At 45.0% G+C, this 19394-nt stretch overlaps 1 protein-coding gene across 50 annotated transcripts in view; it reads left to right on the top strand.

Annotated features, from left to right (window-relative positions):
- RBFOX1 (RNA binding fox-1 homolog 1) overlaps positions 1–4863 on the top strand; it is a 2169222-nt gene extending 2164359 nt beyond the window's left edge. For 15 of the 50 annotated variants that reach the window (XM_081089185.1, XM_081089163.1, XM_081089189.1 and 12 more), the window contains 2 exons: positions 484–559; positions 2113–4863. In XM_081089185.1, the coding sequence (XP_080945311.1) occupies positions 484–559; positions 2113–2235 (199 nt within the window). In that variant the 3' untranslated portion in view covers positions 2236–4863. Of the gene's footprint in view, positions 1–483; positions 560–932 lie in introns of all 50 variants that reach the window. The other 35 variants (XM_081089186.1, XM_081089174.1, XM_081089196.1 and 32 more) reach the window with 6 other exon arrangements.
- The last annotated feature ends 14531 nt before the right edge of the window (positions 4864–19394 follow it).

Raw genomic sequence — 19394 nt, 5'->3', positions numbered from 1 at the left:
TATTTGTGTTTGCTCTTAACAAAAAGTTGGACCCTAACTGCAAAGACTGGGTCACTTTGCCCATTTTGATTCACCCTTTCTCCTTTGATTGGTGACAGCTAAATTAGGAGAAAATGACCATCTCTCTTGAGTGTTAACATGTCCTCTGGGGGTACTGGGTGTACTGGGCTTCTTAAAACCATTTTTTTCACGTTGTTTTGTGTTGTTTGTTTGTTTGTTTGTTTGCCTACCTCGGTCTCCAAAGTAGCCGCATGAGCAGTTAGAAATGGTCCTATGAGAGTCCAGCCATGTTAAATAGACAAAAGAATGTGCTATGTACAGATGGACTTTTTAAATGTTATGTGGCAGTTAGGAATATGTTCCTTAGGTATGAAGATGAATAGGGCCCCTCCACACTGTCTTGGTATTTTGCATTTTATGGTTGCTATTATTACTTTGTAACTGCATATTATGGATTAATCTTCACCTCTATTTCCCTTTCAGTTACGGACGAGTTTATGCTGCCGACCCCTACCACCACACACTTGCTCCAGCCCCCACCTACGGCGTTGGTGCCATGGTGAGTACCAATTCCTCCTCTTCCTCACTTCTTCCCGCTCCCTTCCCTTCCCCAGCTGGGACCTTTGTACGGGTTGACGGTTGACGTCCTCTCACTCTCCCCTTAATTGAATTTGTCTCTTGTGCTAATCTAACAGCAGCTAAAATGCCACATTAATCCTCCCAGTAAACTTGATAAATGTCTTAATTTCTTGGCAATGTAGTGCATGTAAGTTATTATATTTCTAATTTTGCAAGTCTCACCTAGCAGAGCACTTACCTTAATGGAATAATTAGTCATTTTGATAATTAAATCCATCACTAACAGAATGCAGTGTCAATGCAGAACTTTTTTTTTCTTTTTTTTTTCCCTCCCTTGCTGCTCATTCACATAGCCCCAAGGTTCCAGCCCCAGCACAGACTTCAGAGGAGCTAAGCTGCACACTTCCAGGCCTCTGCTGTCAGGCAGCTGAGAATCTGACTGCCTCTCCTCCCCTATTACAATTCATGTTTAAAGTCATAGTCGCCCAGGAAAGAAAATAGAGAGGGGCACACTTTGTGTGTGTGCCTAGTACATAAGGAATTAGAAGGAATCAGCTGGGTTTGGGGGTTGTCTTTTGTTTTTTGGGGGGTTGGATTTTTGTTTGGGGGGTGGGGGAGGGCAAACAGGGGAGGTGAGGGTGGGTGAATTTGCCTGTACTTGTTCAAACTTCTATGCACTAAAACTCTTGAGTACAGTAAGACGTGCCCATCACGTGAGAGCGTATGCAATCATTACACAGCTTTTGGCATGCAGCTTTCTGCTTGGGATCAAGACTCTCAGTCCTTTATCCTAAAACTCAATCCCCATAGGCATTCATTTGAATCGCCAATACCTTTAGAAAAAGGAAATAAATTAAGTGCCACCTCGTAGCCGTCTAAAGCCATGGCCAGACAATTTGCTGGAACGTGGTGGTAGAAATTCAGCCACGATCTGGGGACCATGTTCTTTTGCACAAGCTCGGTTACATCAAGCAATCCATCCGTATGACTCCCCTCTTAAGCGCAAATTCCCATACAGCTCATTGAGCCACGTCAAGTAAGGAGTTGATTTAAATTTCCATCCTGATTTTGCCTTCAACCACTCTGCTTCAACACCTAGTCCACTTGAGTTATGTGTTGGAAAAGAGAGTGGAATTACGACATTCAATCAGTCATCTGCATTCAACCTCTTGAGTGCAGATTGAGCTTTTCCCGATGGATCATAGTGTTAATGAATCAAATGAGCAAACAGAATGAGACACTGCGCATCCTTCAGTGGTCCAGTGTATATCCGAGTCCTTTCAACTACCAGGACTGGCCAACAGAATTGGGTTTCAGAGGGGCTCTGTCTGTGGAGCTCTTGGGGGAAGGGGGGTGGTGGTTAGGATTGGCCCTATCTTCAGTTCTCCAAGAATGGCCTGGGGTTGGGTAGGGGTGCCTTCATTTTGGTTGAGTTTGAGTGTCTATTTTTCACATGAGTAGTCTTTTTTTGATGATCCACGTGTTGCAAAAGGAAAATGTAAAAAACACACCCCTCAAATTGCTTTGTTTCAGAATGCTTTTGCACCCTTGACTGATGCCAAGACTAGGAGCCATGCTGATGATGTGGGTCTCGTTCTTTCTTCATTGCAGGCTAGTATATACCGAGGGGGATACAACCGTTTTGCTCCATACTAAATGACAAAACCATAAAAACCTTCCAATGTGGGGAGAAAGGAAGCTTTCCGAGGCCTGGGTATTGCAATACATGCAGTAGTGCATCATTTTAGCAACTCTAAAAACTAAAAAGAGGAAAAAAAAATTACATTTTTTATCTTATACCTCAGATATTTTGTTCTGTGTATTTTACTATTGTGGGTCTTTAATTTCTGAAGGTTCCGTAGTTTGGTTGCTGGCTGTAGGAGTTTTTTTGTTTTGTTTTTTTTTGTGTTTTTTTTTTGTGGTTGACCTAGAGAGATGGTAGCTATGAATAAAAACTGGTTTAGGGCCATATCCAGAGTGCTTTATCATGTAAATGAATTATATATGCTGAATAGTAAGCTACTGGGGTTATCAGCTGTTCGGGAAGAGTGTAAGTGACTACAGTAGTCATTTTTTCTGCATCTGCATTATTTTATTTTATGAAAGGGGAAAGGTGGGAGGGACTTAGGGGATTGGGACTGGGGTTCGACTGAAAGAAAAAAAAAATAGTAACTGATGAATCTAAACGACCCACTGCACCAACGATCATATAGCAACGGTTCTAAGTCACCATTGTCCGTTCAGGCCAAAGGTTATGCTGTTAAGGGGATGCTTCTAGCAGCCCTTGTGCATCCAAGTTGAATGAAGCTGTGCAAACCCACCCTTTAACCTTTCCCCCTGGGCAGTATTCAGCTTCTTAACCAGCCGCTAGTTATTTAGGCAAAAACTGCTAGTTAGGCCATCAACAAGCATTCTTTTTATATTTCTTCCAGTATAATAAATTATTGATATCATTGCTGACTTTTATATTATGGGAGGGAAAAAAAATAACATTAATAAAAAGGTGATAAAAAGCACTGTTTCTATTTTTTTCTTTTTTTCCAAAAAAAGAAAGTAATAAAAACTTAAATTCTTTGTACCAGTTAAAAAAATGTATAAAATTTACATCTGTGCAGTGGAGTTGTTAAGTTCTAGAAACAGTCTATGAAGCTTTAGTTTTAGCCTAGTAGAACAACTGTTAGAGACAGACGTATAATTTTTATGGAATTACATGATAATCATATTCGGATTTCTAGAAGCATTTTACAAGTATTGCAATCATTGAGTAGAGATAATCATGGTATTTTCGTCAGCTTGGTACTTTTTGAAACATGACTGTGTTATGTGAGCAAGCTGCAATTTTTCAGTCTGTGAGAGCCTGCCCACTTTCCCCCCACCCCACCCCCTATTCTTCCTGGTCACAGTGATGATCTCAAACCGGTAACTTTAGTTCTGTCTCCAAGGCCCAGGACACTTGTCAGAAGGAAGCAAAAATGTAGGTGTACCCTCCTCCTCCCTGAAGAACAAAGTCCCCCCCACCTCAGAAGCAGGGCCAGAGCGACACACGCGGCTGAAAAATTGCAGTTTGTCCGGATTACTTCTGTTTGAACGCCTTCCATGTTGTCCTGTTTACAAGTTAACCTGAGTTGGGGTATCTGTCACGGGTCTTCCTGTTTTTGTATTTAAATGAAACAAACAGCAGCAAGCTGTCCCCAGTAGCTTTGCTGCCCTAGTTAAGTCTTCATGTGTACAGTGCCGGCCGTCTGGCAAGCACTTTAGTAAGTTATCAACTCACCGCTGTGAACCTGCCAATCCGCTGTAACAACTCTGCTTTCAAACAAAACCAAACAAAACTTTTAAAAAAAAAAAGTGTTTGTGATCCAGCATTCTTGTCATCCTATGTGCATGCAGTAAGATCGGTTGGATATTAAACCATCAATAAAGTTTCACAAGATTTGAAAACCAAGTTTCTGTAGCTTCGATATCTAAGGCAGATGACGGTTGTCTTGAACCCAGAGAGAAAGGGGGGAAACCGCTCAGCAGCCCAAAGTGTATCAGACGTTCTTTTCCGCAGGCTTCTCTGGGTGGGGGAGGGGAGGGGCAGAGGGGTGTTTTATAGCATCACTAAGGCATTCCCATTCCCCCACCTGGGAAGCAATGTGATGACAGTTGAGGTTTTGAAAGGCAAGGATTTCTTAAAATACTATGGCATCCTACCCCGGAGGGGAGAGAGAGAGAGAGAAAGAATAGGGGGCTAGGGAGAATAAACAGATTTCTCCCAATTGCCTCAAATTTCACACTCCAGAATTTGCATTGTATTTGGAATCACAAACATAGAATTCTTACTGTGTTGGTTAAAGTAAAATTAATTTGCAGTTTTGATTTTCATTGATGAGCTGTACTTTTCCCCCATGACTGTATGTAGTTTTAATAAAATCATTTAGAGCAAGTGGGTGCCAACTGAGGTTGCAGATCTTCTGTCTAGGCACTCCTCCAAGATGCCAACAAGTCATTTTAAAATGTATGTCAGAGATGTAAACAGACATTTTGGATTTTTTAAAACAGTATTTATTTGGAATGTTTTCATTTATCTAAATAACTATTGCTATTATGAATTATGAAAAAAAGATTAATATCATGTGTGGCCTATAGTGACTTCTTAACACACACATCACGCAATCTGCAAACCCAGAAAATGTGTATATCTGTCTTTAGAAATTAGTGTTTATATCACTTACAGTGGTTTGTGAATAAAGAAAACTGGTTTGTAATATCAAAAAAATAAAAGCTTAGTCTGAAAAGGTACCTGTGAGTTGGTGTTCTTAGTCCTTTGGCTTCTGCGTGTTTCTTTCAAGGGTGTATCCAGCAGGGGGCGTGGTGTGGGCTGCCCAGGTGAGCAGGAGGCTGCCATAGCCACTGGTGGCGCCCCCTGCAGGTGCACTGGCAGTGTGGCACACAGGGCTGTTCCCCAGTGTGGAAATGTCAGTCTTTGGATGAAAACAAAACAACAAAAACAAATTGTGAATTTCAGTGAAACATCGGTCCTAGTGACTAATACAACTCTGGGGTTGGGGGAGGCTTGTATAATGAGACTGAGAAAACCAGTAAGTGCTAGGTTCCCATTTATGGAGTGCCTACTATGGGCCACGAATCCAGCTTAGGCTCTTGTGTTCCTTATTTCATTTAATGGCTTAATACTTCTATCAGGGTGATCTACCCCATTTAGTTATCTTAATAATATCTTACTTCTGTCTCATTCAATTATCTTAATACCCCTGTCAAGTTTTCAATATGTGGGGTCTGGAAGCAGATGTTGGGAGTTTGAATCCCGATTCTGTCACTTGCCAGCTGCAGTCCAGGGCAAGTTAAGCCAGAGTTCTGTGCCTCAGTTTCCTCACCCATAAACCCGGATGATAGCAATACGTGTCTCTTAATATTCTCATGTGGAAAAAATAAGACAATCTATGCAACCGGCTTACTGCTGTACTTCACCGACTGTAAGCTATGGTTATTAACAGGGAGGAAACTGAGGCACAGAGAGCTTAACTCATCTGAGATCACACATCAAGCAAGTGGCAAGGCCCGGACCCCAAAACCGGCATGCTTCGTCCATGGGGGCTCTTTTCTCCTGGCCCGTGAGCATTCAACTCTAGAAATGATTGGACTTAGCCTGAGTGCCCCACCCAGATAGACAAGGCAGGTTGTCTTACTAGCAATTATCACACCACGTCAAGTATACTTAAGGGTCCCTTCCCTGTAAACTCCTTGTAGTATGGAGAACTGGGAGGGTCATAGTCAACTCCCATCGCCCTGTGTCAATTGGTCCTTGAAGGCAGTATGACCCTCCTTTTATAAATGAAGACAATGAGAATTAATAAGTCATATGATTTGCCTGAAGTCATGTCTAGCGACTGTGGGAAGCAAGGTCCCATAAGGATCTGTCTGAGCCTGGAGCGTATGCCTTCTTCCAAAATTCTGCTCCATTATTTATGATGGGGGTGGTGGTGGTGGGGGGGGGGTGTCATGTTAAACCTGGGCTTCTAGTACTCTCCTTACAAAATATGTGAGGCTGTATCAATGACAGCAAAGACGTCGCGAGCTTTCTCCTGGCATATGGCAAGGAGGAAGATAATTATCTCCTAAATTGCTGGCTTTCTAATTGAGTCCCCACCCTCTCCAAATCCGAGGATGCAAGTGTAGATGTGAAAAGCAGTCATTTACAGAATCTCTAAAACCAGGCTCTTCTCTAAATGAAGGTAAGCCTATAAATTTCATGTGAAGTGTAAAGTAAATAAAAACGATGGCAAAACTGAAAGGGCTTCTTCAAAGGCTCCGCCAGCGGATGCAAATGTGTGTCCCCTGCAGTGCGGGCAGGATGAGCCAGGCAGCCAGAGGAAGGCCATGTGCGGTGCACAGGACTGGGTATAAATGGAGGCTATTTGTGTTTTTGAGGACAATGCCCAGGAGGTAGAGCTTCATCCCACCTGCAATTTTTTTTCTTAAAACAATATTTTCATGACACAGTAAGACCTCCGTATTAGAAATAAAATAAAATAAAACAGTGCAGGTGCAGTTCCATCACTCAGATCACCCTCTCAATCCCGTCCCATTTTCCTACTCACCACCCTGAGGACCTCCATAATATGGGGTGACATTTGAAGGCTGTTTCTACTTCCCGGAAAGCAGGGAGCTCTGTGAGCACTCCGCTATCCCAGGCCTATCCCAGGCAACATAACATGCACACACATGCATGTACGCATGCACTCATGGCCATGTGCATGCTGTGCACGTGCACGCACAGCAGACATCCTTTACTGCTGTGGAAGTGCCCCTCTGAGGGGCCATCCCACGACCTCCTCTCTTAGAAACACCTGATGAGCTTGTTTGAAAGCAGATTCCTGGGCCCCGTCTGCTTTGGGCACTCCCCAGGCTGAGGACCACCGCCTTGTGGGAGGGACCACCTTTGCGAACTTCCTGAGGGTGCTCTTGTTAGGTTCTCCCCACAGATCCGACCCTCATAACGCCAGGAGGACCCATCAATGTGCATGTGCAGGTGGGTGTGCGCATGCCCACATGTACTCAAGCATCTACCTGCCTGTACCTATGTAAGACGCACATTCTCAACCTTGCTCATGACAACCTGATTATTTTGTGACCCATAAAGTTCAGGATCAGTACTAGAAATAGTATTCTCAGAAGAGATAGAATAGTCGTATTCCTGGGAAAGCCTGGGGTGTGTGTGTGTGTGTGTGTGTGTGTGTGTGTGTGTGTGTGTGTAAATTCGCTGTTGGACAATACGTGTGCTCATGCACACACAAACATATATGATCTCTTTGGGAGATTTGTATGTAAACTCAGCAGGTGCAGTCTTTTCGGAAGGATGTGACAATCTCATGTGCCATTGCTGAGGCTTCAATCTGATGTTCATGTCACAGCCCAAAGCAGAGCCCTTCAGTTCACGAGTGAAACTGGGTTTCCCATTGCTCTCATCTGATGTCCTGAGGGATGTAGATATGGGGTGAATAGGAACACTTGGCCCCCTGGCACTTTGGGAGAACCTCCTGGGAGAGCCCAGTCTTACCTCATAGGCTGCGTACTCATCATCCAACTGGAAAATTGGAGGTGGGCCACGAAACGGGTGGGAAAAAAGTCTCTGTGGCCTCGCGAATCAGGCTGCTTTGATGACAGATATCTGGGGTCAGAAGGGAGTGAACCCACAATCTCAAAGTGGGGAATGATTTCTGGGCAGCGAGGTAGTATTAGGAAGAAAACACCAAGGGTTCTTTTAACCCTAATGGAGTCACTTCTTAAAGGGAACAGGGCTGTAGCTTGTATTGAGAACAAACCAAGCAATAAGAAGACTGGCTAACATGGTTTCACTGCAGTTCCAGGCCCGTTACAAAATACATATTTAATCTCTGCGCTTATGCACACACACCTGTCTACGTACAGGCACCTGCGTGAGAGTCACCTTGAAAATTCTCAGCCTCTGTGCTTCAACCATCTCTTATCTAAAACGTGGATGGGAACAGTACCTGCCTCCAGGGTTCTCCTGGGAATAAGATGTGTTCAAAGATGCACAGCACTTAGCCTGCCAGCATTTTTTTTTCTTTTAAATCATTTCTCTACTTATCTGCATAACTTAGATGAATCCATACACATTTTAGAGATTCAAATAATATGTATATGTCTTTTCTCTGATATATAGCATGATTACACAGACGGAACTACACAGTTGTGTATGTCTAAAATAAATCTCTTTATACACACACGGATACTAAATGCTTTGTAATGTATAATATTTTTATTTTTATGCATTAGCATAACGACACTGCATTAGTGGACCATAAACATAGATGCTAATTCTTATAAAGCACTTAGATCCTGACAGAGTAAGCCATCAGCAAATGAGACTTATTACTATTATTATCCCATTTAATTCTCCCAAACTGGCAAGCGAGGTACTATCATTACCCCAGTCTGCCCACAAGGAAGCAGAACCTCCAGCCACCCTGGCGACAGGCCCAAGGCACACGGCTCCAGGTGGGAGCGCGGAGCCCTGGGCCTGGGCTGCCTGACGGCCAAGTTCTTGCTGCTACAATACTTCACACGCACCTGGGCACTCACTCCTCGTGGCAGCCCAGGCACGTACTTTGCCCCACCTCGAAGAGCTTACAAGGGTTGGGAGTAAGAGCCAACCCCAGTGCTCCCAGCTTCCCTGCACACTCTCCGGGCTTTAACAACTGCCGAGCGGGAGGGAGCTTGTTTAGCCGGTGGGATGGCAGGAGGCCCCAGGGGCCAGGTCTGAGAATGTGACCACCCTGGCGTGGTCATCCCTGGGGACTCGCAGCAGGTGCCCTTGGCTTTGACACTCAGGCTCTCTGAGTGCCACAGGCAGATACTGCATTACCTGAAGGAGGCAAAAAAGCAGCGAGAGAAGAATTCCCCAGGCTCAAGACAAGAGTAAAACGCAAGGGCTTTGAGGCAGAAACTAGAAGAGCAGAGACCCGAGAAGTAGGGTAATGGTGGTGCTGTGGGCAGGTGACGGTTGGCAGGGTGCAGAATGCAAATTGGCAGTTCATCAACATGGAGGTCCTAGCAAACCTTACAAGGAAAGTTAACAACAACAGCACAATAATAAATCCAAAAAAACAAAGAATACCCCCCCGCCCCGCCCCAGAAAACCCTGCCCAAAAGCAGGCGGCAAGGACTGCAGAGGGAACCTTCATGCCCACATCCAGAAGGGCAGACGCTGCAGCCACGCCAGGCAGTTGTCTAGAACTGAAAACAGGTCAGAGTCACTGCCTGCAGCTCGCCCTTTATCTCCCCAAACACTCCCAGGCGGGAGCCACTGCAATCCATCACTAAGCAGGATTTCGGCACCACGCGAACTGCCGCTCAGCTGGAAGGGCTGGCGGCATCGCTGGGCGCAGGCTGCTGCTTTCGCCTTTGTTATTTTCCTAAACTGCGCACTCGCGATGTATTGTTCTTTGGACTGTTTCCTTTTCTTCCAAAGCCTGTTCTGCCCTTCTCACCCTAAAGAACATGTGTGTGTGTGTGTGTGTGTGTGTGAGAGAGAGAGAGAGAGAGAGAGAGAGAGAGAGAGAGAGAGAGAGAGAGAGAGAGAGATGGAGGACATGCTTTGTGAGAAAAGGAGGTAAGAAGGGGGAAATAACCCATAAAACTTTCAGTGTCAGTTGCAACATTCTGATGTTGAAATTCAAAATCATTTACATCTTGCATGGTAGAAGAAAAAGATAAACTCCTCCTCTCTCTTTTTAGGACGTTTCCATCACCTAAAAACAAAACAGAACAACTCAGCCTGGCTGATATTGTAATTTCTGTTATGCCATCAAAGATGTAGATAAGCAGTAGCTAGAATGGAGAAATGGACAGCAAAATTCAGTGGTTAGGGGTCTTTTTCCTCATTTTTTTTTTCTCATTGATTTCAGAGATGAAGAGAGAGAGAAACATAGATGATGAGAGAAAATCATTTATTGGCTGCCTCCTGCATGGCCCCTACTGGGCGGAGGCGGGTGGAGCCCACAACTGGGGCACGTGCCCTTGGCCGGAATCAAACCTGGGACCCTGTAGTCCGCAGGCCGACGCTCTATCCACTGAGCCAAGCCAGCTCGGGCTTTTTCCTCCTTTTAAAAAAGTTTCTAGATGAACCTGAGTTTTAATCCTGCCTCTGCTGTCTTCTATTGTCTTCCCAGCTGTGCAACCTTAGGCAACTTAATTAGCCTCTCTGGGCTTGGTTTTCAAGTGGGTGAAAGGTCTCATGGGGTCTTGCTGAGAATTCAGTGAGATTGTGTAGCACCGAGGGGATTGGTTCTGGAAGTCACTCACCTTCCACTTGGGGACAAAAACGAAGCCCCGTGTTAAAAAGTGAGACATTGGATATTTTGAGGTTGGATTTGGAAAACCAGGGAGAATGCTCCACTATCAAAACTGAAAATCTTCATGGCTCTTTGGTGTCTGTGTGGGCTCCAGTGCAGTCCCTAGGTACTACCTGGGGGGCTTCGCTCTGGGTTTGCAGGTATGCACAGCATATCCCCAAATGCATAGCACACTGACAGTATCCCCCCAAATGCATAGCACACTAACTGTGTACCCCCAAATGCATAGCACACTGTGTACCCCCAAATGCACAGCACACTGTGTACCCCCAAATGCATAGCACACTGTGTACCCCCAAATGCATAGCAACACAGATGGCACGAGGGCCATCCTGCATGGGAATCTCAGTGCCACCGCTGGGTTCCGGCCAAAGCATTACCCACACGAAGCCCCACTTTCTCCGCAGTCAACTAGAGGGAACTATTTTACCACCTCAAAGGGTGTTTGTGAGAAGTAGTGAGAAAATGCACATAAACTGCTCTGAACCTAAAAGATGTTCTCTTCTTGCCCCCCTTCTCTCCTGCCCCTTCATTAGCCTCAAGAGAATATATATATATATATATATATATATATATATATATATATATATGTATCTGGAAATTTCTGTCACTTCCTGGCTTAGAGGATTTAAAATAAAACAAAATGCCACAAAAAAAACTTGCATAGATCCCCAAGACCCACTCTTTGCCCTATGGACACGGGGAGGTAGACCATAGGGACCCCTCATGTCATGTCACAGAAGGAAGACAATAGTCCCAATTAAGCCGGACTCAGAGGACTTCTGTGAGTATTTGATATGTTCCAAATGCCAATCTTGCTCTGAGTCCCCTGCCACCAATGTGGTTTCTCTCCCGGCAGAACACCGCGTCCCACCATATCCATGTGGATCCGTGTGAAGACTGGGGAGGGGAGAAGTCATTCATGAAGGCAGCTTGCAGTAGCAACTCACCCTTGGGGCAAGAGGTCACACCTCATCCCTCGGCTTCCCAATTGGCTACAACCACTTTCCCGGGCACCCCAGCCCAACCTCTGAGTTCCTGGATGCCAGCACCAGGAAGGGGGCCAAGGTTCTTACCTCTCCCACATCGTGTACCGGGATGCTGTGACCGGGGCAAGGCATGGTTGGAACTCACCTGCTGGTGTCGTCAGGGGCTAAATCTGTTCTCTCCCACTCTATTGGTCGGTACAGGTTTTTACAACATAGGAGTGCACACCCAATATTTGAGAAGGGAGATTTCACAGAACCCCTCCCTTGCAAAGCTGGAAGGTGTGGCAGCATTGAGCCCACATCCCTCCTGGTTAACAGACAGAGGAAGCTGAAGAATAGCTGCCTCCTTCAGACAGAGCAGTGCAGAGTCCCTCAGTTCTCCTAAAGCCCATTTCCTGATGCCAACCGGCCGACAACTCACCTAGGAGTTGAGGTGAGACACCTGCTGTCTGGAGCAAGTTTACTGGACCAAGATAGTCTAATCCAGCCGTGGGCAAACTACGGCCAGCGGGCCGGATCCGGCCCGTTTGAAATGAATAAAACTAAAAAGAAAAAAGACCGTACCCTTTTATGTAATGATGTTTACTTTGAATTTATATTAGTTCACACAAACACTCCATCCATGCTTTTGTTCCGGCCCTCCGGTCCAGTTTAAGAACCCATTGTGGCCCTCCAGTCAAAAAGTTTGCCCACCCCTGGCTAATCCCATTGGCTGGGAGAGGAAAGGGCCAAAGAAAGTCATATTGTAGATGTGTAATCACCAAAAGACATCTGACCTAGAAAGTGTAAAGAAGAGGGAGACAGAGACAAGATAAGGAGAGCACAGAAAGAGAGAGAGAGGGAGAGAGAGAGAAAGGAAGGAGGGAGGGAAGGAAGGAAGGAGGGAGAGAAGGAAAAGAAAGATTGGAAAACTCTCTTTCCACCCTGATTATCTAATATTACAGATTTGAGTGCATGACAAATTCATGTGTTACTTCTTCCCTAGTGATCTTTATATGGATTTATCACATTTAAAATTTTATCCAAGCTTGTATTTCTTTCTTAGCCTTGTCTTCTCTGGTATGTTTCCTCCTGTTTTGAACTGGCACTGTGCAATAAAAATATACTGCAAGGTATCTGTGTAATTTTAAATGGTCTAGCAACCTTGTCAAAAAAGTAAAAAGGAATCAATAAAAGTCATTAAAGATAATATATAATAATTAATATGTTATATTAATAATCTTAATATTATATTTTATTTACCTGAGATAACTATCATTCCAATGCATTGTCAATATAAAACTATATTGAAGAGATGTTTTGCATTCTCTTCTGCATGCTAAATCTTTGGTATCTTGCAAATTTACACTCACAGCCACATGTCAAAGACTCAGTAGCCACGTGTGGCCTGTGGCCCCCACACTGGACAGCAGCACAGTCTCAGTTCATCCACAAACCTTCCAGGCCACTTCATCTACAAATCTCATGCTAAGCTAAGCTCCAGGAGTGAGATCCCGGTAAGTCGGGTTGATCCCTTGGGCGATCCTGAAATGTCCCCAAGTTTGTCAGGGAGATCAGAGAGCCGAGTCTGGGAGGCACCCTGCAGGTCCCGGCAAGGTTGATCTACACCGACAGCTATCCTCTAGGGAGGCTGCCACTTATTTATTTTACTTCTACTTGTTGCCACCAATGCTCATATTCTTGAGGAATAACCTGGTACATAATAACAGCCTGTTTTGGGAATTGTATCATCACGTCAGCAAATCCTAAGTCACAGAGGAGACAGACTATGAACCGGGAGTGGGTATCAGCGGGTGACTAAGAGGCTCAGCAAAGCCTCTCACTCTCCATGCCCCAGCCCCAGCCCCACCCCCACCCCAAGGGGTAGGAGCCCCATCTCTTTGTTGGCTCTTCCTTCACCCATCAACAATGCCCCAGTCTGCCCCAGATACAGTGCTGATTACTGGGGATCCCAAAATAGGCTTCGAAGTATGGTCACAGTGACACATTGCCAATTTGCCTGACATACCATCATGTGTCCACCCTACCCTTGAGCGTTAATTTCTATTGCTGTGAAATAAATGGTCATATATTTTTCAGCTCAAAGCAGACCTTTATTACCTCACAGTTTCCATGAGTCAGAGGTCTGGGTAAGAGTGGGGTGGGACTTCTGCCTAAGATCTCCTGGCTGAAATTGAGGTGCCAACCAAGGCTCTGATTCTCATCTGAAGCACCTTCCGAGAGCACCTTCCGAGCTCACCAGGGTTGTGAACAGAATTTAGGTCCTTGCCAAGGTAGGGCTGAGGCCCCCACTTCCTCAGGCTGTTTGTTAGAGATGGCACTCGCCTCCTGTAACCCACCTACACTTCCCTTCCATGTGGCCCTCATAGGAAGGTTATGAGGTGGGTCTTTGCCTTCTTCCAGGTGAGCAGAGTGTGCCTCTTGAACTTCATCACTTCATTTTAAAGGTTCCTCGGATTAGGTCAGGCCCACCCAGGATCATCTCCCGTTGGGTTCACTTAAAGTTGATGGATTAGAAACTTACTCAGGAGAGTGACATCACAGTCACAAGCTGCTCTCACATTAAGGGGAGATTATACACAGCATGTTCTCTAGGGGGTAGGAATCTTGGGGACCATCTCAGAATCCTGTCCACCACACTATGTCTTGTAAATCTGCTTATTTTTATCAACAACAGGAGGCATCATCATCTTTGTGATTAGAATTATTTTATCTGATCTTTCAAGGTATTTTAATTTTTGGATAAGAAAAATCAAAACTCAGAGAAGCAAGAGGAGGTTGGCGTGACTAGAAATTGGTGGAGCCAGATTAGAAGCTTTGCCTTTTTTAACAGGGAAATCTATGGAGGGCCCCAGGCTCCATTGAACTGTCACTGGTGTAGCCCCCAGGATTTTAGGACCAGTTGCCTGGCCTTTTGAGACATAATAAATACAGGCCCCTGTATTGCCATATGACACATTACTCCCAGATTTAGCCATTTAAAATAGCAAGCATTCATTATCTCATAGTTTGGGAGTCAGGAATCCAGATACAGTTTAGCAGGGTCTTCTGGCTCAGGGTCCCTGGCAAATCCCAACGACAATGCTGGCTGAGGCCACAGTCATCCCAAGGTAGGGAGGGGAAAAGATCTCCTTCCCAGCTTACTCCCGAGGTGTTTAGCAGAATTCAGCTCCTTGTGGAGCTATGGACTGAGGGCCTTGTTCAGAGGCCTCCCCCAGTTCCCAGAGGGAACTTACCCCACAGCAGCCTTCTTCATTAGAGAAAGCACGGGAAAGAGCAAGGAGAGTGCCTGCAAGGTGGCAACCACAATCTTTGACTTTATGACATTCTCAGAACTGACATGCTTTCCTTTTTTTTTTTTTTTGATTCTAAGATGATTTTTATTTTTTTCTTACTTTTTTTAAATATATTTTTTATTGATTAAGATATTACATATGTGTCGTTATCCCCATGTTACCCACTACCCCCCCTCCCCCCCCCCCCCCCCCCGCTCATGCGCTCTCCCCCCTGTTGTCCATGTCCATTGGTTAGGCCTATATGCTTGCATATAAATCCTTTGGTTGATCTTTCCCCCTTACCCCCACCCTCCCCTACCTTCCCTCCAAGGCCCGACAGTCCAATCAATGCCTCTCCGTCTCTGGATCAGTCCTTGTTCATCAGTTTATGTTGTTCATTATATTCCACAGATGAGTGAGATCAGTGGTATTTACCCGCTCTCCAGTTCCATCGATGCTGTGGCAAATGGTAAGAGTTCCTTTTTCTTCTTCCTCTTCTTAAAGAATACCTTTCAGCATTTCATATAATGCTGGTTTTGTGGTGATGAACTCCTTTAGCTTTTTCTTATCTGTGAAGCTCTTTATCTGACCTTCTATTCTGAATGATAGCTTTGCTGGATAAAGTAATTTTGGTTGTAGGTTCTTGCTATTCATCACTTTGAATATTTCTTGCCACTATCTTCTGGCCTGCATGGTTTCTGTTGAGAAATCAGCTGACAGTCGTATGGGTACTCCCTTGTAGGTAACTGACTGTCTTTCTCTTGCTGCTTTTAAGATTCTCTCTTTGTCTTTTGCTCTTGGCGTTTTAATTATGATGTGTCCTGGTGTGGTCCTCTTTGGATTCCTTTTGTTTGGGGTTCTCTGGGCTTCCTGGACTTGTAAGTCTATTTCTTTCACCAGGTAGGGGAAGTTTTCTGTCATTATTTCTTCAAATAGGTTTTTAATATCTTGCCCTCTCTCTTCTTCTGGTACCCCTATAATTCTGATGTTGGTACGCTTGAAGTTGTCCCAGAGGCTCCTTACACTATCTTCATATTTTTGGAATCTTTTTTCTTTTTTCTTTTTCGGTTGGGTATTTTTTGTTTCTTTGTATTTCAAATCTTTGACTTGATTCTTGGGATCCTCTTGTCTGCTGTTGGATCTCTGTATATTATTCTTTATTTCAGTCAGTGTATGCTTAATTTCTAGTTGGTCTTTTTTCATATCCTCCAGGGTCTCACTAAATTTATCAGCGGTTTCCATAAAATTCTTGAAAAACCTTATAAACGTGGTTTTGAACCAGTCATTTGCTTTCCTCCATTTCTGTCATTTGTGACCTGTTTCTTTGTCTCCGCATTTTTTATGCTTCCCTGTGTTGGTAGAGTGGTTTTGTGTACTAGGTGTCCTGTAGGGCCCAGTGGCTCAGCCTCCCCAGTTACCTGAGGTGGACAGTCTTGGTGCACCCCCTTGTGGGCTTTGTGTACAGTCTTGTTGTAGTTATGCCTTGATTGTTGTAGGATCACTGGGAGGAATTGACCTCCAGGCCAATTGGCAGTGAGAATCAGCTGTGTCTGCAGTGGGAGAATTTCTGTGCTGAAGACACCCGTCTGGGGCAAGACTTGCTTCAGTGGGGCTTTGGCGCTCACTGAGTCTGCCGCCTGAGTGTGGCCCTTATGGATCTGAGGAGTTGTAATCTGGATGGTCCTCCTCTGACAACTGGGTACACTGGCTCTTGGATCTAAGGAGGTGCTAATTTAGCCTCTGCCTGAGGTTACCCGGCAGGAGCTACGAAGAGAACTGCAGATTCCCCTTCCTTTTTTGGAGTTTGGAGGTGCCCTGATGAGGCCCAGCTGTGAAGCAATACAAGCTGCTGTGGGGCCTTGGGCCTTCTCTTGGAAGTTCTGGGTCTGTCTGGCCCAGCTGCAATTGCTTAGGTAATTTTCAGGTTGCAAAGGGCCGGGGCATTTATATGCAAAAGCCTCTGCCTCAGCCTTGGTGGGGCGGCGTCTCACGGAATCAAAGGGCGGAGCCAGCAGCTATGGCTGATCCTCAGCCCTGCCCTAAGGGGCCGCGCGTCTCAGTGTTCCAATAATTGCTGCAAGCACCTCTGAGGGAAATCCGCCCTCAGGTTCTGAGTTCTGCCCCCTGCCAGACAGTCCAGTTTCTCCCTGTATGAGTCCTGGGTCCCCAGAGACTTCCCGGAACCGGAGTTCAGAGCAGTCGGGAGCTTGTGACTCCCTCCTGATTCAAAAAGACAGCCGCGTCCTCAGGTATCAGCCCCTTTCCACGCGCGCTCTAGCCTCCATACGTCTGCACTTTACTTCCTCAGCTCCTCTGGCTCTCAGTGTGCTTTTCTTTCCTTCTAGTTGTAGAATTTCCACTCAGCCAGCCTTCCTGTAGTTCTGGATGATGTCCGTTTTGTCTTTTTGTTGTATTTTTGCAGTTGTTGTGGGAGGCAGCAATTTCGGTGTTTACCTATGCCGCCATCTTAGTTTTTCCTCCGACATGCTTTCCCTTTTGACATAATCTAATCTTAAAAGAAAGTCACTAGGTCCAGCCCACACTCAAGGGGAGGGATGGTAGCAGAAGGTGGGGTCATGGGATGGGCGTGTTTAAGAAGCTCCACATACTCAGGCAGGAAGAGCAAGCTACACAGACAGCTATCATCACTATGATCCCCAACCAGCCCACACAGCCCTGTAGGAGGATGAGCCCAGCATGTCCCAGTTCTAAGTTCTTTCAGGTGACAAGACTGGTGGCACGGGACATGTACTTTGTTTACAGTGACCTCTGCCAAAGTCAACCCATGCTTAGGTTAACACTTTTATTTATAATCCAAATTTTTCTCTTCATGACCTCATCTTTCACCTATTGCCCTAAAGTTCTTCCAAGTCCCTCCCTAGAACATTCCTCAGGGAATGTCCCCATTTCTAAAGGGTTTGTGTTTCATTTTCATAAGGCTCTTCTCTTATAACTTCCATGAGGAGGGGTTGCAGATGCTCAAAGAAACATGAGTACATGAAAGAAGTGGAGACTTTGATGGGACCTCAACTCTGCACCATCAGGCTCTGCTCTTGGCTTTCCCCACCCCAGTGACCTCAGGCAGCACACATTTTACCATCCCTTCCTCCTCACCTGGATAATTTCCTGCTGACCCATAGAATTTCCCTGCCTTAATTCTACTATTTTTCATAACTAACCCTTGGACTTTCCGCTGCTCAAATGAAGATTCCCTTTCTGATCAATGTTGTCACTCAATACATTGCCCAGCAGATTGTTAGCACATCAAAGAGAACAGAGAACTTAAGGTACTTTTTTCTCACTGTGTAGCCCATGGACTGCCTCCATCAGAATCACATGGAGAGCCTGTTAACAAGGCAGATCTCTACAGACCTTTCAAATTTGGCTACCTCGGGTTGAGTCTGGGTGATCTGCATGCAGCCTAAACTTTGAGAGCTACTGCCTTGGATCACATCAATTCAAGGTTTCCAAACCCAGCTGCACACCAGAATCATGTGGGATGCTTTTGGAAAATATCCATGCCAAACTTCATTCCCGGGGGTTCAGATTTAGTTTTTCTAGGTGGACCTGGGCTGCTGTAGTTTGTGAACTCTGACTGTCCTATTGTCGTTTCATATATGAGAAATTGAGACTCAAAATGGTAAAGCAACCTGTGCAAGCAGTGAGCTAAAAAAGAAAAACCCAGGATTCCAACCCAGGTCTGTAGGATTTCAAAGTCCATACTCTTTCTACTGCAGTATAACCCACATCTTCTGGTTAAAAAGTACTTTCTAATCTCTGATAGAACTCAAAGTTGGGGAATTGAAAGTATAAAAAAAGTAGAAGGTAAAGGCCGATTTGTCCTCTGTGGTCAGTCCTCCCCAGACCACTTGGAGGAAGAACTTTCTATACAACGTTAGATTAGTGAGATTTTTTTCAGATGCGGGGACAGAAACCAAACACAACAGGCAATGTGAGAAGGAGGGACTTATTGAGCCCTGAAGTTAGGATTGCCTGATTTCATAAATATGCAGTGTCATCAGAGCTCTCCCTCTCTCCATCTCTCTCTTCACCTCTCTCTTACTTTATGTTTAACCCTCACATATGTCTTTGTACTTCAAATTGGCTCCCTCCAATTGTTGGTTAGTTGCCACCTGGCAGACTCCAGCCTATATTGTTTAGCTGAGAAAAACAGCTTAAGTATTGGAGTCTTTCTCATAGAAACCAGGTAGTGAAGACCTAGCCAAAGTCAGGGAAGAATTCTGATTGGTCCTCTCTGGACCAATCACTGTGCCTTGGAGAAATGGAGAAGTCTAATTGCCTAGGTTTGGATTAGCATCAAAATAGAAATTTTCATCTTTAGCTCATAAAACAAGAGATGCCTCTCCAGGGAATATGAGTATTATGTTAAAAAAAGAAAGAAAGAAAAGAAATGTCCCATGTCCCTATATTGATGAAAAACACAGGTGTATGCACTCTGTAGTCCATGGTCTTGAATTCCAGCCCTGGGGCTTGACGGCATTATTAAATACAAATTTCATCCCAGATGTGAACTGAGTAATACTAGAATACTTCATTCTCTCACCAAACTTTTCTCTTCCATGTCTGTGCTCATGAAAATGGGGAAGAAACACCATAAGTAAGACTCCAAAGCATAGTTGAAATTTAATTTTCTCAACATAACCATGACCGTA

Source organism: Myotis nattereri (genome assembly GCF_964212035.1).
Source record: "Myotis nattereri genome assembly, chromosome: 4".
Taxonomy (NCBI): domain Eukaryota; kingdom Metazoa; phylum Chordata; class Mammalia; order Chiroptera; family Vespertilionidae; genus Myotis; species Myotis nattereri.
The sequence above is the reverse complement of the archived record's forward strand: the minus strand, read 5'-3'. Positions and strand labels throughout refer to the sequence as shown.